Here is a 17,564-nt window from a genome sequence, read left to right on the forward strand (position 1 = left end):
TTTATTTGCTAATCTAAATTTTTTAACCCTGTCACATCATCCTGAATTTTTTAAAATTATCCTAATGATGATATGTCTGATATTCATCCACAATTGAAATTTGTTGCTAGAAAAAAATGTATCATCCTTATTTTTCATTTGATAGAAAACACACAGAGAAAAGAAAAAAGGTATAAAAATAAAATCCTTCCAGAGAAATGATTCCTTAGGTTCTGATTCAGTTAATAATGACTTTCAACATTCCACATGAAAGAAATGCAATGAATTGTCATTGAATAACTGATTTTTATGCTTTTTATATGCCTGTACACTCAGTGATAATCAATTACCTTGCCTGTGTAGTTTCATTACTTAGCTACTGTTTAGGAATTTTAATGTATTTTCTTTTCCCTCTTTCTCTGGAAAGGCTGTCATTAAAAAGGCTGATTGGTAGCAGTGGAAGGTAATGTGGAAATGCTACATACCTCTCCTTTCTGTTTTATCCTGTATTTCAGATCTGCTGATAGCCATAGCATATACTTAATCTCTTCTCCTGTAAAGTTCTTTAGAGTGAGGAGGTCACGACCCTTTAGCTGTACTTTATTTTGTAGTGGTTGTCCACATCTACAAAAAAGAAAAAGAGAACTATACAGTTAAGAAAACAAAATCTATGTCCTATGGTAATTCATTGTTTAATTCTTGACACAAAACATAGCAAACACATAGCAACATTGCAAATGTGTAGCCTCATGTGTCTCTGCAAAGTGCTAATGCCTTAAAATTGATATGGCTGTGGTTTACATTTTAGATAGCCAGCATCCTGAATGTTGAGAGAAAAGAAAAATTTGAGGAAAGAGGCTGAATTCTTCTCTGCTGGAAATAACCATATGAGTGGCTTTGTTACGTATTAGTTAGGCAAGTTACCTAAACTCTCTCTGCACCTAAATTTCTTACCTAGAAAATGAGTATAATAATCTTATAGGGTTGTTGTAAGGATGAAATGATTTAATACATGGAAATCAGACAGTGTCTGGCATATAATAAGTATTTGATCAATTTTAGCTATTATCATTGAAATCATTCAGTGGTACAAACAGAATTTGTTATGTACATATAATAGAAAACAATTTCATTCTTTTCCCTCTACTGCCCTTCAGATCTATTCTTGAAGATTTGTTCTTTATTGTCCCTGGTCAGATACAATGGACCCTGTGGCTTTTCTATTAACTTTTAGGGGGAAAAAAGTCCTCTGCTTATTTTATTCCCTCAAAGAGTCTCAGTAAAAGCATGTGTAATAATAACAATGATTTTTGTTTAACTTTAAGAAATGTACTGCAGGGCTTCCCTGGTGGCACAGTGGTTAAAATTCCACCTGCCAGTGCAGGGGACACGGGTTCGAGCCCTGGTCCGGGAAGATCCCACATGCCGCGGAGCAACTAAGCCCGTACACCGCAACTACTGAGCCTGCGCTCTAGAGCCCGTGAGCCACAACTACTGAGCCTGTGCGCCACAACTACTGAGCCCGCGCACCACAACTACTGAGCCCTCGTGCCACAACTACTGAAGCCCGCGCACCTAGAGCCCATGCTCCACAACAAGAGAAGCCACCACAATGAGAAGCCCACGCACCGCAACGAAGAGTAGCCTCCATTCGCCGCAACTAGAGAAAAGCCTGTGCCCAGCAACGAAGACCCAATGCAGCCAAAAATAAAATAAATAAATAAAATTTTTTTAAAAAGAAATTCAGCAGATTTCTGAGAATAAATTTAGAGAGATCCACCATGATGGATTTTCAATGCCATGACTAAAGTCTGAAGACAAAAAAGATACCAAGAGCCCCCCCAAACAGAATTAACGTTGAGGCAAGAGCAAGTATGGCCTGTGGCCTAGGCTGGACACAAGACCTAAGAGTCATGGAGGAGACTTGACTGTGGTCTAGTATGTTGCTAAAGCTGAAATCCTCTAGGGCTCAACCACTCCAGTATTGTATTTGCACTACTAGGAACAATGGTTGGACATATGCATGTGAAACAAAAGCATTATAACCTTGGATCCTATGCCTAGCGGCCTGTGTCAAGTGCAAAAACCTGGAAAACTGGTGAGAGGACCTGGTGGGATAAGTTTTTGCCCATAGCACTATGAGGGCCAAATCCGAAGTACATTAATAATGAACTATACCAATATTTTGGTTACCTCTTTCCGTGAACCCCTTTTGGACAGAGTAAGTCCCCTGGGTTCTTGGGGACAAAAAGAGTGGAAAGGTAGATCTTGTAAATCTGTCATACTAGCCTGTGAGAGTTGGAGTAATTAACTGGAAAATTTTTTTAAAACTGTATCTCACCTGGTGAAGGGGGTCGTACTGTTTACACCATTGAAAAATCATTAGAGCAGCCACCGCCTTTCTCAATTCTGTCCAGGAGGTGGGGCAGGAAATGTTGTCTTGGGAAAAAGAGTTGTTTTTCATAGATATCAAGAGCTAACCAGGAAAATTTATCACTGGAAGGAAAGCAAACACAATGGTTCCAATTTAAATTCCTATCCTGTTTACTGTCTCCTCCCCTCTGCTCCAAAATGGAGTTGCCACACCTCTTTCCTAAGCTACTTAAAAATTAGAGAAAAGTAAAAAGCCTCCACAATTGTACCATGTTGAAATGCCTCCTCCACAGACCCCTTTTTTCCTGTCCGTATCAAGCATTTCTTGCTTTCTGGTGATAAACTCACACGCGAGTTAGCTAGGTAAAACCGCTGGCCTAAAGGGCTATTAAGTTCTCACAGAGACCCAGTGCTTCAGTTGGAAGCAGCCTGCTCTAGTTCATGAGCCAGACCAAGGCCAGAATCACTATTTTAGTGTTCCCATAAAATGCTTGGTCTCTTTGTACTCAAGTGTGTCTCCTTGGTAAACCAGACCTAAACCACATTCTCATTCTTCAGCCAACACATAACGGGGAGAATACAATATTGGAGAAAACAATGGGAACCACATACAGATTTTCTGTCAAAACTGTCATGGCAGTCGGTTATAGCAGAGCTTTTGAAAAAGGCAACTCGTTTGTTACATTAATTTTATCCCTTGAAAAAATAATTACAGTGATTTCTTCACCCCAAACCACTGAACGCTAAGAAGTTAGGCCAAGGTAATAGTAAACCCTTGTGTTAGCTTCACCCAAATATCTTCCTAGCTAGAAAATGGAAGAGTATTCTCTATTGGCAGAATGAAACCTTTCATTGCTACAGTCTGCATTTTCCAACTCTAGTAAATTGTTTGGAGTAGCGGGGGCAACCTGGATGTGTTCCCGTGTATAATTGTATTTTGTTGGAAGAGAAAGTGCTTAATTCGAGTAAAATGTGGTCAGTCAGAAACTGACTTTGCCAGAGTAGGAAAAAATTCAGTGTTAAATGATATTTTGATCCCCATGGAGAGTTTGCGATAAAGACTTTAGCTTCTGGAGGCATAAGAGAGGGCCAGTGGGCCTTATGGCAGAGATTTTGGTGTTTCTTTAACATTGCAGACTGATACAAAAGGCATATTTTCTTGGTGTTTTTTTCGTCTTTACTGAGATTTTGGCTGTATCTTTTAAACAAGGTGGGGGAGAGGATGGGGGGATATTGAACAAGGGGAGATTGGCCAATTTGATCAATTTGGAAGGATCGAAGTCATCAAAGCAGTGGAATGAAAAGAGCAGTGGTTTTAAATATTCAAATTCGAGTCCTAGTTCAACTATGACCTTGGGAAGATCATTTTCCATTTTTGGCATTAATTCCTCATCTGAAAAAGTAAGAAAATGAACTACAAATCAGTGATCCTTCATGTCTTTGACTTCCACAACGCTCATGAAGTTCATAAATACAAGATTTCCCACAGGCCATACTGGAGCCATCTGAATTCTCAGTGGCCTAAATTTAATTTCATCCCTTTCTTTCCATCTCAGAAAGGTATATTGCAACACAAGGCAGGGAGAGTGACCCTCTTTTCACAAAACACTTGAATATGATCCTATTGATTTGGAAAATAAAAGCACAAATCATTTCCAAATTTCTCTATTATTAACAATAATAATAATTTATTAATAAAAATATACCTGCAACATTTGTCACTGTTGCCACATGCTCATATGTGGTATAAATTACTATTGATAACTGGGTGACTAGATGGTTTCTAAGATACCTTAGATAGTCAGTATTCTAAAACTGTAAAACTTTGCCCTCATCTGAAAATTGAAGAGTGGGATGAGGATTCGTGCAGACCTACTATTAAAGGGCTGGAAACGCGAAACTGTCGAAAAACTGTGGCCGCCTCTACTTCTTTTATCTTAGTTAAATTATTAAATTACTAAAAATAACAAACTAGAAATAAAACCCCAATTCTGCTGTTGGCCAAGGGAAACATAATGACCCCATTCCATTCCTGGTCTCATGCCTTGTATAATTTTCTGAAGTGAAGAAATATGTTTTGTTGTTGTTGTTGTTTTGTTTTAATTAATTTATTTTTGGCTGCATTGGGTCTTCATTGCTGCGCACAGGCTTTCTCTAGTTGCGGTGAACGGGGGCTACTCTTGGTTGCAGTGCGCGGGCTTCTCATTGCAGTGGCTTCTCTTGTTGCGGAGCATGGGCTCTAGGCGGGCAGGCTTCAGTAGTTGTGCCACACGGGCTTCACTAGTTGTGGCTTGCGGGCTCTAGAGCGCAGGCTCAGTAGTTGTGGCGCACGGGCTTAGTTGCTCCGCGGTATGTGGGATCTTCCCAGACCAGGGCTCGAACCCATGTCCCCTGCATTGACAGGTGGATTCTTAACCACTGTGCCGCCAGGGAAGCCCCAAGAAATATGTTTTTTAAAAGGCACTCATTTTCAATTATGATGGAAAATGTGAATAATCAAAGAGGACTGTTTTCTCTCCTCTACACAAGAGCGTGGATGGCCTGTAATTGCTTCGTCTGCATGTCCACGTATGTATAGATCGGCACGTGTGTGGGATGAAGGGAACTTAATGAGTTCTGTAAGCCCTTAGAGAGGCCTGGAATGAAATACCTGAAAACCAGTCACCTCCAGCTCCAATGCATAACCTCCACAGAATTGGGTGGCTTAGCTCAACATTCTCTGAAGAAATTGCTATTTGTGAGATGAAATTGAACTGCACTTACAAGTTGGTCTTCTCTGATAAAGAAAGATATTATTTTAGTGGTTTCTTTAAAAGCTATAAAGTGGTTTCCTTAATAGGAACAAATCATAGGACACTGTCTATTATCCAAACACAGCCAGGCTCTAGAGCCTTGTTTGTGAGATGAAAAGCCTATGGATTGGGTGTTCTCGGCAGTCTTGGTGTCTGATCCTATTGATTTTGTAAAAAAAAAAAAAAAAAAAGAAAAGAAAGAAAAGAAAAAATTACTGACTAAAAATGATTGATCCGGGAGCCTGTGTAGATGGCTGCAGCCTCACTTGAGCAGTCATTTTATCATGCCCATGTGATACGGCTGCTCGCTTCAAAACTGTGCGGTCCCTATTTTGTGGCACTGCCAAACCCTAACCACATATTTCCTACTACTCTCTAGCGCTACACTCACATAGTATGTAACAAGCGCCCTCCGCCTTTCCCAAGAGAGACAGGGGTGGGGAGGGGAGAATGGGGGAGTGGGGGGATGCAGAAGAACCCGAATCTCTGCAGAAAGCTGAAAATCAAAGTAAAAGTACCATACAGGCAGAGATAATGGGGAGATTTTCTCTATTGTTAAGGGGTCGTCAAAGATTATAGGTCTTATTGGAGATCAGCAATTCTGAAATCATCTAGCTGGCAGGTAGGGTGGCTAACAAAAAGAGCAGGAAAGAAAAATACTCACGCCACCTGAAGAGGACACCATTTCAGTGTTATGCCATTTTTCAATAGAGACTCATGCTCTGTAGTTTCTAATGACATGAGTGATTTGAGGCTTTCATATTTTCAAATAGCAGGTATGGATTTGGGCTGATTTAGCCATGCTTTTGCCTCAGTCCCCATTCACTGTGAGAGATGGCTAGCCGGGATTTTCAGAATCATAGCCTAGCTAGTGGATAGAGAAAATAGAATCTTAGTAAATGCCCCAAAATGCCTAAATATTTGGAAGAGGTTTTTACTTGCAAAAATTTAGCCTGTAATAATGGTAAAAAAAAAAATCAGTCATCACTGTGATTTTCAAAGAGGAGTGTAAGTTTAAGCTCCAAGCTTTGGTCATTCATTCAGTTGATTATTTCCAGCTCAGTGATGAGTCTTTGTTAAAAACCGTGGAATGAAATTTCATCGCACTTTCATCTGATGTAACTCAGCGGGATGGAATGATAAAGTAATGAACATTTGCCTGTCACTTGACAGTTTTCACACACATTATCTCACTGATTATTGCTAGACTGTGATTTCATGTGTCTGGAATGAAATAACTTATTTACCTTATTTACCACCGTATCTCCAACACCTTGCTTAGGGCGTGGCACGAAGTAGGTGCTCAATAAGTGTTTATTAAATAAATGATTGAAGCACCCTGTGATGTAGGCAGAACAGGTATTACTCTTTCTCCCATTTTATAAGTGAAGCAACATCACAGAAAAGTTTAGTGACTTGCTCAAGGTTATATAGCCAGCGAGTGGTAGTGCCAGGCCTTGAACCCAGTTCTTTAGACTCTAAACCTGAGCTTTCCTCCAGATGCTTGGTTTATATAGTCTAACTCTGGCACTAACTAGTAAACCCCGTAATCTCTCTGGGCCTCATTTACCTTATCTGTAAAATAGGAGAAGGCATTATTCTGTGGCTCTGAGGTCCCAACTTTACAATATCATTTACAATGTTGTTCTGGCTTCTGAGTGGTGCTAGTGGTAGAGTCCAGAGAGTCCAGAGCTGTCAGGCGGCCCAGAGAAGGGAGGCCCAGGGCCACAAATCACAGGGCCACTTCCTAACAGTGGGAGAAACCTTCAGACTAGAAGCTTCTAACTTTAAGAGTCATTGAGGTCATTTTGAGGTCAGTTTCGGTTGTCAAGAGGCACTGGGAAAATTCTGATTGTTAACAGGCAGTTACTCTAGAAGCTTTCTGGCAACAATGTCCAGATTTGATGGCCTTACATCCCCGATTAACCCATCACCCTTGTCCTCTTCCCCAGGGACACACTCCACACCACCTTCGACCGCAGGCATGGCCAGTTGGCTGTGAGGAGGATGCAACTTTGTAAATATTTATGTAGTCGTTCTTTTGGGGTCTGTTTTTTTTAAAGATCGAATCAATCACCATGCCCCAGAATGATATATTGTTTTCAGGCAAACCCAAATACAAGCTGAAGGCCCTGTGGAGATTAGTTCCTCTCATTTCCTTCAGCCAGTTGCTCCTTTAGTATGTACACAACTGGAAGATGTCCAGAACATTTAGTCTGTTATACGTGCCACGGTTAGTCGCCCCCCCAACCCGCCGTCACCTCCCAGCGCCCCATGAAATCTGATTACAGAGGACTGAGAAATGAAAGCTCAGCTGGAATTAGAGACAGTTGTCTCCAACAAGGGTAGAACCTGGCACTATACCCTGCAGAAAGAGGCCTTAGGAGGCTGCACTTCTCTGCAGAATAAAGTTTCATTTATCACCACGGTTCCTAAGTCAGACTCAAATCTCTGGCCATCACTTACCGATAATTTCGAACCGCGAAACTGTGACCGTTTCTAAGAGCTGCCTTGTTCAACAGGATCCTCAAATTAAACAGCATATTCTTTCGATAGTGAAAAGGATGATTCTGTGCTCTTGGAAACGCCGCACCAACGTAGCCAGTGGGGTCCACCTGAAAGCTAAGAGTCCTTTTGATTACAGAGAGAGAGCAAAGGTAATATCACCCTTCAACTACCTTATCAAATTCCCCTGGTTAGAGATACTGCAGGGCAGGGTCCAGGAGCATTTGAACTTTAAGCCAAGCTCCAATCCACCACTGTGGGGTTTTTTTTGTTTGTTTTGGGTTTTGTTTTGTTTTTCTTGGAGAAGGAATCCTGACTCTTTTGGTGCACAGACTCCTCATTTTTCATAATATATTTATGCTGTCACATACTTGTACAAAATCAATTGACAAGTACTCGTTGGGTGTATAATATATGCAAGACACTGCAGTGCTGGCTGCTGTGAAGGAACATAGAAATAAGTCATTCCAAAAATGCGAGTTGGCAGTGCAAAAGCCCAGATGTAGACGTGACATCCCTGAGTATTTCCAGTGATATCACTTTCCTCCAAGTCCCAGCCTTTCTACAAAAACAAATAGAAAGATGTGCCCTGGAAGGTACTTGTGTGTGTGTGGCAAAAAGCTGGAGTGGGGTTGGAGATGGAGTAAAAAGATCTCTGTCCTGGAGCTCCCACTGTGCCTTGCACATAGTAGGTCTTCAATAAATAAGGGGTTGCCTAATAATTCCAGCAGAAACCCATACTCAGCAGAAGCAGGGAGGTGGGGTACCAAATGTTCCTCCCCTGGCAGCCTCTCCGGATCACTAAGGGGCCATCCAAAGCTTCACACTCATTCATTCATCCACAGTTAGAAATCAGTTATTTTCAAAATCTGTTCTGTGTCGGATACTGGGCTAGGCTGGAATTTCAGGGAAGGAAGATGATCTTGCCTTTGCAGAGTTTACAGTTCAGTAAGGGTCATATATCTGTAAATAAATATCCATAATACCAGCCCGTGGGGAGGTCCAGATAAAGTGCCTCCACATCACAGGGAAGGGAGAGAACTCTAAGTGGGGAGGGTGGGAGGGCAAGGTAAGCACTTGCTAGATGTTTGTGGAATGCAAAAAAAAAAAAGTGTCGTTTAAAAGCCAACTATGGCCACTTCAGGGGCAGGGATGGTCGTGATGTCATAATTAATATCAGCAGGGAAATTTATTGACACGATTCCCTTGTACTCACAGAGGATGAGGTGGGATAAAGAGAGGGAAAGACTGCGATTTCCAAACCTCTGGCTAATCTGTTCTGGAAAGACTATTCCAGGCAGACTGCTTGCAGAGGTGCAGAGGTGAGAAGGTAGAGAATGAATGCTCCACGTGGGAGAAGAGAAGGCAGCTTTGTTTGAGAAGATCACCTTAAAGTATCGTTGAAGAGGCAGAACGGGCCAGTTGTTGGATAGGTTTTAGAGAGTAAATCCACTCTACTTAATACAGGGAAGGAAACTGGATGTTTGCAGGGAGACTAGAAGCGAAGACAATAAACTGCATTCAACTGAATGCTAGTATAAAGCCCACATCTTCAGTCAAATGTGCTACCCACACAAACAACTCATCTGAACAACACTCGGGGAAAAATCAAGAAGTGTCTGCCGTGGTGTGGTGGGGAATGTGGGCAGCACTGCTGAGATTCCAAAGTGACTCATAAACCCTCGTCATTCTATGGAGGTGAGAGCTCAGTTCCCCAGAAGGAACTAAGAAAAACTTACCCCCCCCCATAACCCCCAGAGAGATTGCAAGAGAGGCACCGTACCACAAGTGGGATGAGCTTAAAGGTAATTTCACTAAATCTCAAAAGACAAACTGTCTCAACAGACATCTGTGTTACAGGTGGAAAAACACCATACAGGGTTTTCCATTTGTCCTCAGAATTTGTACAGGTGCTCTTATAGACCTGCCCCCTGACTCCTTTAATTCCACTTCAACTGCCCGCTTTGGCTCTGAGGGATAGAGTGATAACCAGGAATGGTGAGTCCTTTCTCACATGGCGTTCACCGTTTGGAATGACTCCAGAGCACAACTTCTGTCTCTGTCCCCTGACCCTGTGCATTCTAACCAAGAGGGTAGGGGTTGTTCCCTGCTCCCTTGCTTCAGGCCCTATGGGACCTCCAGCTTGGAGTGTCCATCATCCAGCTTCCATCAATGGGGGTTGGGGATTAGATGGGGTTCCTGAAGGAAGTGGCACTGGTCCTTGATGAATTGGGAAGAATTAGGGAATTGTCAAAACTGGAGGGGGTTACAAACGATATTACAGCAAAGGATGGAAGCTGTGAGTAGACCCAGAGGAAGGAACAAATAGGGTGTGTGGGGTAACAACATTTGGAGGGGTGGATTCACTCTATCATTGACCATTTAAATGAAGCCCTGCCACCACCAAGACCAATATGAAAAGCACAAAACCATGAGTGTCCATGTCCTGTCCGTATCCCCTTGGCATTCTGTCTTCACCTACATACCTGCCACTTTTTTTTTTTAATTTCCTACATAAGAGACTTCCTGGGTGGTGCAGTGGTTAAGAATCCACCTGCCAACGCAGGGGACACAGGCTCAAGCCCTGGTCTGGGAAGATCCCACATGCCGCCGAGCAACTAAGCCCGTGCGCCACAACTGCTGAGCCTGCGCTCTAGAGCCTGCGAGCCACAACTACTGAGCCTGTGTGCCACAACTACTGAAGCCCGCACGCCTAGAGCCCGTGCTCCACAACAAGAGAAGCCACCGCAATGAGAAGCCCGCGCACCGCAATGAAGAGTAGCCACTCACCACAACTAGAGAAAGCCCACACGCAGCAACGAAGACCCAACACAGCCAAAAATAAATAATAAATAAATAATTTTTTTTTAAATGTTGGGCATAGGAGTTTATTAATTAATTTATTTATTTTTGCTGTGTTGGGTCTTCGTTTCTGTGCGAGGGCTTTCTCTAGTTGTGGCAAGCGGGGGCCACTCTTCATCGCAGTGCGCAGGCCTCTCACTATCACGGCCTCTCTTGTTGCGGAGCACAGGCTCCAGATGCGCAGGCTCAGTAGTTGTGGCTCATGGGCCTAGTTGCTCTGCGGCATGTGGGATCCTCCCAGACCAGGGCTCGAACCCGTGTCCCCTGCATTAGCAGGCATATTCTCAACTACTGCGCCACCAGGGAAGCCCAATAAATATTTTTTTTAAATTTCCTGACATAACACTTTATTCAAAATAAGTCTACAATTGGAATATGATGGGGGTTTTTTTGCTTTTTATCCCATAAATAATGATTATTATTTTTATTACATTTACATACAGTAAGTGATTATTTTTATGGTGTGATTTTAGGTACAAAATCCTTCCTGCCCAAAAAGATTTTCTTCTACCTAAAAGTTTCATCCATAGTATCATTGTTTGGGATTAAGCATTAGTTCAGATGAAATTTATTATGTAAAATACATAAAACAGCAACTGGCTAGGATTCACAATAATACTGGCATAGAAATAAATTTAACAGATCATTTTTCAATGTTTCCTAGGACAGAAATCATGGTGAGAGGGTAATGACTTTTGTTGCTGGGGAAGCATACCTGCTACTTTTTTTTTTTTTTTTTTTTTTTTTTTTCAGTATGTGGGCCTCTCACTGTTGTGGCCTCTTCCATTGCGGAGCACAGGCTCCAGACGCGCAGGCTCAGCAGCCATGGCTCACGGGCCCAGCCGCTCCACGGCATGTGGGATCTTCCCGGACCAGGGCACGAACCCGTGTCCCCTGCATCGGCAGGCGGACTCTCAACCACTGCGCCACCAGGGAAGCCCCCTGCAACTTCTTAATGCCCGTGCCCACAGCTGTCTGGCTGAGGGTAAACTCCTCACTCCTGTGTGGGCGACCATGAGGCATGTTTTACACGCTCCTCCGAAGGTCCCCAGTGGGACTAAGCCTCGATTGCCCACGGTAGTAAACTGTCTGTCAATTCACCCTCTGTTAGCTGCCTTCCCTTCCCTGTCTCACTTCCCTCACACCCCTACCAGTGCTTCCTGGGATCATCTCCCAAATATACCACTTGAACCCAAATACCTTTCTCAGTGTCTGCTTCTGTGGGAACCCAATCTTTGCCCAGGTCTACCTTCTCAAATATTTTTCAATGCTCTGCTTCTTATTCGTTTCTCCCAGGCCCTCCCATCTCTGATTTGGGCTTTTAGTGTCAACATCTTTGTATCCTGTATACCATATCGAACACTCACTCTTAGATTTGGTCCTGGTTACCCCGCAACTGGTCGTGTTCTGGTAAATATTTAATGACCAGCTCTTCAAAAAGAGAAAGAAAGCTCTGATTTGTGGCATTGACCAATTTGTGTGGTATAAATGCTCCCACCATGGACAGCTTCAAGCTACCAAAGTGACATCGCTGAACACAGAGTTGGGAAGAGAGGCGTAAGATTGGCTCTTGCAAGCCATTGTGAGCTGGCTCAGGTACACCACTGCCAACGACTCCCACCCAGAAAGGAGGATTCTCTCAAGGATGGAAATGAATAATGGAACCAGATTGTTGAGGGCCTTGAAATCCAGATTATGGAGTTAAGAATTTAATCTATAGTCAAAGGAAGATTATTAAAGTTTTAGAGCTGGGGCAGACAAAGGGACATATGTCATTATCTGCATTGTGTCTTGAAAACCTTAATCCAGCACCACTGTGTAAGAAGTGCAGTGGGGAGAAAATGGAGGCAAAGAGGCAGAAGTTACTGTGTTATAATAAGGGCCTGAGAGCATACTAGGGCTGTGGAAATAGAAAAGTAGGGATGGATGCAAGAGAGATCTAGGAATTAGAATCCACCTATTGGGACAATTGGTTGGATGGTGAGGGAAGGGAGATGGAAAAGTTAATGATTTCAAGTTTATTCTATCACACTTGAGTCTAAAATTCCAAATAGCCAAATGTCACCATTGGGGATATAGAAAAATGTTCGTTTTCTGACATTTAGAGCTTGTAAACATCATATATGAACTTGCAATATTTCTTTGAAATTGCTACTGTGGTTCCCTAGTGAAATCTAAGCACTGAAGAGGGAATCAATGTTATGTAAAGGAAATGGGAAGGACGTTTGAAGATCAAATGGGATCTCCGGCTGAGTCGCTAACTGATGGTGAATTGGCCAAGTGACTTGACTCCTCTAAGACCCTCAGAGTCCTCATCTGTCCAACTAAAGGTTTTAAAAATTTGGGCTATTACACTGCTTGGGAAACTTTAACATGCTAACCAAACATGAGGTACAGTGTCTAAGAGCCTTGACATAGCTATTGCCAAGGATCTAATGCAAATTTGAGCTCTGTGCAAATAAGACATATGGCTGTTACTGCAGTGAGAAGCTCTGTTTATTTCAGAGTGTTGCTAATTACATAAATACTTTTTATAGCTGGTTGTCTGGAGTCTTTAAGATCCTAAGAAACCACAGCATTTGCATGCAGTACACACATTAGTCACAAGCTCTGTGGGACTGTTGCCGGTAGTCTATCTTCCACTGGATATGAATAAAGAAGCATGTATCTCTGTCTGAGAACAGTAGCCATCCTGTGACCATGAGGAGAAGCAGCCTTAGAATGGAAATGGGGTTTGGCAGAGTGAAAGAAGAAAGGAATGTTGGTCATTTATTACATCATTGAGTTGTAAAATCAACGAACCTCATGACTCTCCCTACCACTGGACACCTTGTTATGTAAAATACTAAATGTTCTTTTCATTTAAGTCACTCTGAATTGGGATTTTTGTTACTTGCAACCAAATGCATGCTAACTAATAAAAATTTGGCTTAGGTTTTTGAAGGTTTATTTCTCCTGTAACAACAGGGAAAGAATGATGTATTTCAAAAGTGTGGGTTCTACTTCAGAACCTATCATTTATTGGTTGAATGACCTTGGGCAAGTCAGTTTCCTTATCTGCAAATGAAAACAATATTCTTTTTCTCTTTCTTTTTTTTTTGGTTAAATGAATACATATGATACGCTTTGTTGTTTTTTAATTTTTTTAATTAGCGTACAGTAAATACCTTTTTTGTGTTTATGGTGCTATGGGTTATAACACATGTGTAGGTTCGTGTAACCACCACCACAATCAGGATACAAAACAGTTCCATCCGGGCTTCCCTGGTGGCACAGTGGTTGAGGGTCCGCCTGCCGATGCAGGGGACACGGGTTCGTGCCCCGGTCCGGGAAGATCCCACATGCCACGGAGCGGCTGGGCCCATGAGCCATGGCTGCTGAGCCTGCACGTCCGGAGCCTGTGCTCTGCAATGGGAGAGGCCACAGTAGTGAGAGGCCCGCGTACCGCAAAAAAAAACAGTTCCATGTCCCCCCAGAACTCTCCCTTAAATCCTTTTGTAGTCACACCCTCCTCTCACCCCTAATTCCTGGCATATTGATCTTTCTCCTTATACTTTTGCCATTTCAAGAATGTAACATGAATGGGATCGTACATTACGTAATCTTTTGAGACTGGTTTCTTTCATTCAGCATAATGCCTTTGAGAGTCATCTCTATTGCTGTGTTTATCATTAGTTTGTTCCTTTTTATTGCTGACTAGTATTTCATTGTGTGGATATATCAGTTTGTTTATCCATTCCCCATTAAGGGACATTTGGGTTGTTTCCTGGTTTTGGAACTTATACACAGAGTTGCTACAAGCATTTAAGTATGGGTTTTTGTGTGAACATAAATTTTATTTCTAGGGTAAATATTTAGGAGTAGAATGGCTGGATTATATGGTAAGTACATGTTTAACTTTTGAAAAATCTGCCAAAATATCTTCCAGAGTTGCTGTGCCATTTTGCAGTTCCCCCAGGAGTGCATGAGAGCTCCAGTTACTCTGCAGCCTTGTCATCACTTGGTATTGTCTGTATTTTTCATAGTTGCCACCCAGATGGGTATGTAGTGGTTTCTAGTTGTGGTTTTAATTTGCATTTTCCTAAATGCTAATGATGCTGAGCATCTTTCCATGTGCCATACATATATCTTCTTTGGTGAAATATCTGTTAATACTTAGGCCTACTTTATTTATTTATTTTAAAAATTTTATTAAAGTATAGTTGATTTACAATGTGTTAATTGCTGCTTGGCAAAGTGATTCAATTGTACATATACATATTCTTTTTCATATTCTTTTCCATTATGGCTTATCACAGGATACTGAATATAGTCCCCTGTGCTATATAATAGGACCTTGTTGTTTATCCATTCTATATATAATCTGCTAATCCCAAACCCCCAATCCATTCCTCCCCCACCCCACCTCCCCCTTGGCAACCAAAAGTCTGTTCTCTGTATCTGTGAGTCTGTTTCTGTTTTGTAAATATGTCCGTTTGTAACATTTTTTTTAGATTCTGCATATAAGCGATATCATACGATATTTCTCTTTCCCTGTCTGACTTACTTCACTCAGTATGACAATCTCTAGGTCCATCCATGTTGCTGCATATGGCATTATTTCATTCTCTTTAATGGCTGAGAAATATTCCAGTGTATATATGTACCACATCTTCTTTATCCAGTCATCTGTTAATGGACATTTAAGATGTTTCCATGTCTTGGCTATTGTGAATAGTGCTGCTATGAACATTGGGGTGCATGTATCTTTTCGAATTAGAGTTTTGTCTGCGTATATGCCCAGGAGTGGGATTGCTGGATCGTATGGCAACTCTATTTTTAGTTTTTTGAGGAACCTCCGTACTGTTTTCCATAGTAGCTGCACCAATTCACATTCTCACCAACACTGTAAGAGGGTTCCCTTTTCTCCATACCCTCTCCAGCATTTATTATTTGTAGACTTTTTAATGATGGCCATTCTGACTGGTGTGAGGTAGTTTTGATTTGTATTTCTCTAATAATTAGGGAAATGAGCATCTTTTCATGTGCCTATTTGACCTACTTTATTTTTTAAGTGGGTTGTTTGTTTTCTTATTTTTTTAGTTTTGAGAGTTCTTTATATGTTCTGGATATAAGACCTTTATTGGATATGTGATTTGCAAATATTTTCTCCCAGACTATAACTTGTCTCTTCATTCTCTTGCAAGGTAGAAGTTTTAAATTTGGATCAAGTTCTTTTTGTAGATTACACCGTTGATGTTATATCTATGAACTCTTTGCTAACCCAAGGTCACAAAGAGTTTCTCCTATGTCTTCTGAAAATTTTATAGCCTTACAAGTTACATTTAGATCTATGATCCATTTTGAGTTAAGTTCTGTCTAAGGTATGAGGTTTAGGTTTAGGTTTTGGGGGGGCGGTTGGGGCATAAGAATGTCCAATTTCCTTTTTCTTAAGAGCTCTCTATGTCCTAGGTCATACCTAATTTGCTGAAAAATCAAAAAAATCCTTTTGTATTAATGCCCCTGGAGTGCTTCATAAGCTATAAACCTGCATCCTTTTGTAAGAATGTATTCTTATGTGGCTTGGATCTGCATGGGAATTGGCAAAAGAAAATAAATTAGAATTATGATAGTGAAGTAAATCACCCATCAGCTGGCTACTATTATATTCCTTTCCACTTGTAAATATGTCAACTACAGAGCTCCTGATAATCTGAAAATTACTTTTTATTTAACAGATGGTGATGGGACTTTGTCAAAATATTGATTCGGGGGTGTTTTCTTGCTATGTAACTGCTAAGTATTTGTTCAAACATTCAGACCCTAGGGGAAATTGTGAAATCAGTGAAGACTACCTCTGATCCCCTCTCCACCCCCTTTCCCACCGTACCCTTTCAACTGAGGCATATGAAGAAGGTAGACGGGGTCCTACGTGAAGACCAAAATCTGAACTAGAGCGTGAAATGCTGATCATCACATTCAAGGGTAATCTCTCTTCTCTGTTGTCACATAAACCACGTTTCCATCGAAGTCATTCTTCTGTTAATCATTTACTCTGGCAGCTGTTGATTTTAAACAGAGCCTAGAATTTTTCAGAGCTTAGATAGGGACAGAAATCTCAAGTTTTCAAACCTGAGGCTTTTTATTTTGTGTTCTGGTAAATGTCAGCGTTAGAAAACAAGATTGGGAAATTCACACACAATTTAGGAGGTAGAAAAAGGGTAAATAAATATGATCCAACCTTTATGTCAGAGGCAGATGAGTTGCAAAAGGCGAGGTTATCTTTCTTGAGTACACTTTCGTTTGCTCAAGCTCTCACCCAGAATCCTACAGCCATCTCTTCCCCCATAGGCTGATTCCAATCCCTCCCTTTGGAAGCACAGAGGTCAAGCTGTGCATAAAGGAGGTTTATTAGCAGATCAGAGGCTATCAGGCATTAAGCAAACAGGGAAATCACAGAGGTTCAAAGTTCACCACTGTCTCAACAATCATCCCTGATGCTCCCTAGGACTGCCGGATACTTCTAGAGTCTGAGTGACGTGAGGGCCCTGTGAGGCTGTGGACATTGTTTACGGCTGCCCAGGGCCTGGTTTAGAAGCACTGTCCCAATAATAATTTCCATAGCAATATTTTCCCCTTGAGCTTAAGACACATATACTGTATGTTCTCAAAAATCACAGTTTAGTGAACGCCTTTCCTGCTCATTTCTAGTTCTTGGTGAAAGCTACAATCATCTTTGTGGTGGATGCCTCTCTTTAGATACTACTTGGAAAGTGCTCGTGACCTGCTTATGATTGTTGTATTTGACCACATCTGCTAAGCAAGGGCTCTGCCCTCACCTTAAGCAAATAGGAAAACACACCCTTCTTCTCTTAAGGCTGCTCCACTGGTTAACAATTCTATGGCTTATAAAGATGGGACCTACTCAGGGTCCAGAAGATGAACTATGGGAATCTTGTCTCCAGAACAAGAGAGAAACAAGCCCTTTTCCTGGAACTTTTCTGAGTATTTGGAGTCTGGGTCGTGCGGACTGGGCACTCACCATTACCAATTTCACCCTCCGGCATTCTTTAA

The 17,564-nt window shown here is 41.7% G+C and overlaps 2 protein-coding genes across 6 annotated transcripts in view; one reads left to right on the forward strand and one right to left on the reverse strand.

Moving 5' to 3' along the window:
* Positions 1-7,687, reverse strand: part of OTC (ornithine transcarbamylase) — a 55,619-nt gene extending 47,932 nt beyond the window's left edge. The window contains exons 1-2 of the mRNA XM_060138694.1: positions 7,611-7,687; positions 465-603 (exon numbers count right to left, since the gene is read on the reverse strand). Coding sequence (XP_059994677.1) covers positions 465-603; positions 7,611-7,687 — 216 coding nt within the window. The remainder of the gene's footprint in view (positions 1-464; positions 604-7,610) is intronic.
* Positions 1-17,564, forward strand: part of RPGR (retinitis pigmentosa GTPase regulator) — a 268,816-nt gene that overhangs the window by 170,415 nt on the left and 80,837 nt on the right. The gene's annotated exons all lie outside the window — the stretch shown is intronic.

This window comes from Lagenorhynchus albirostris, chromosome X, assembly GCF_949774975.1.
Source record: "Lagenorhynchus albirostris chromosome X, mLagAlb1.1, whole genome shotgun sequence".
Taxonomy (NCBI): Eukaryota; Metazoa; Chordata; class Mammalia; order Artiodactyla; family Delphinidae; genus Lagenorhynchus; species Lagenorhynchus albirostris.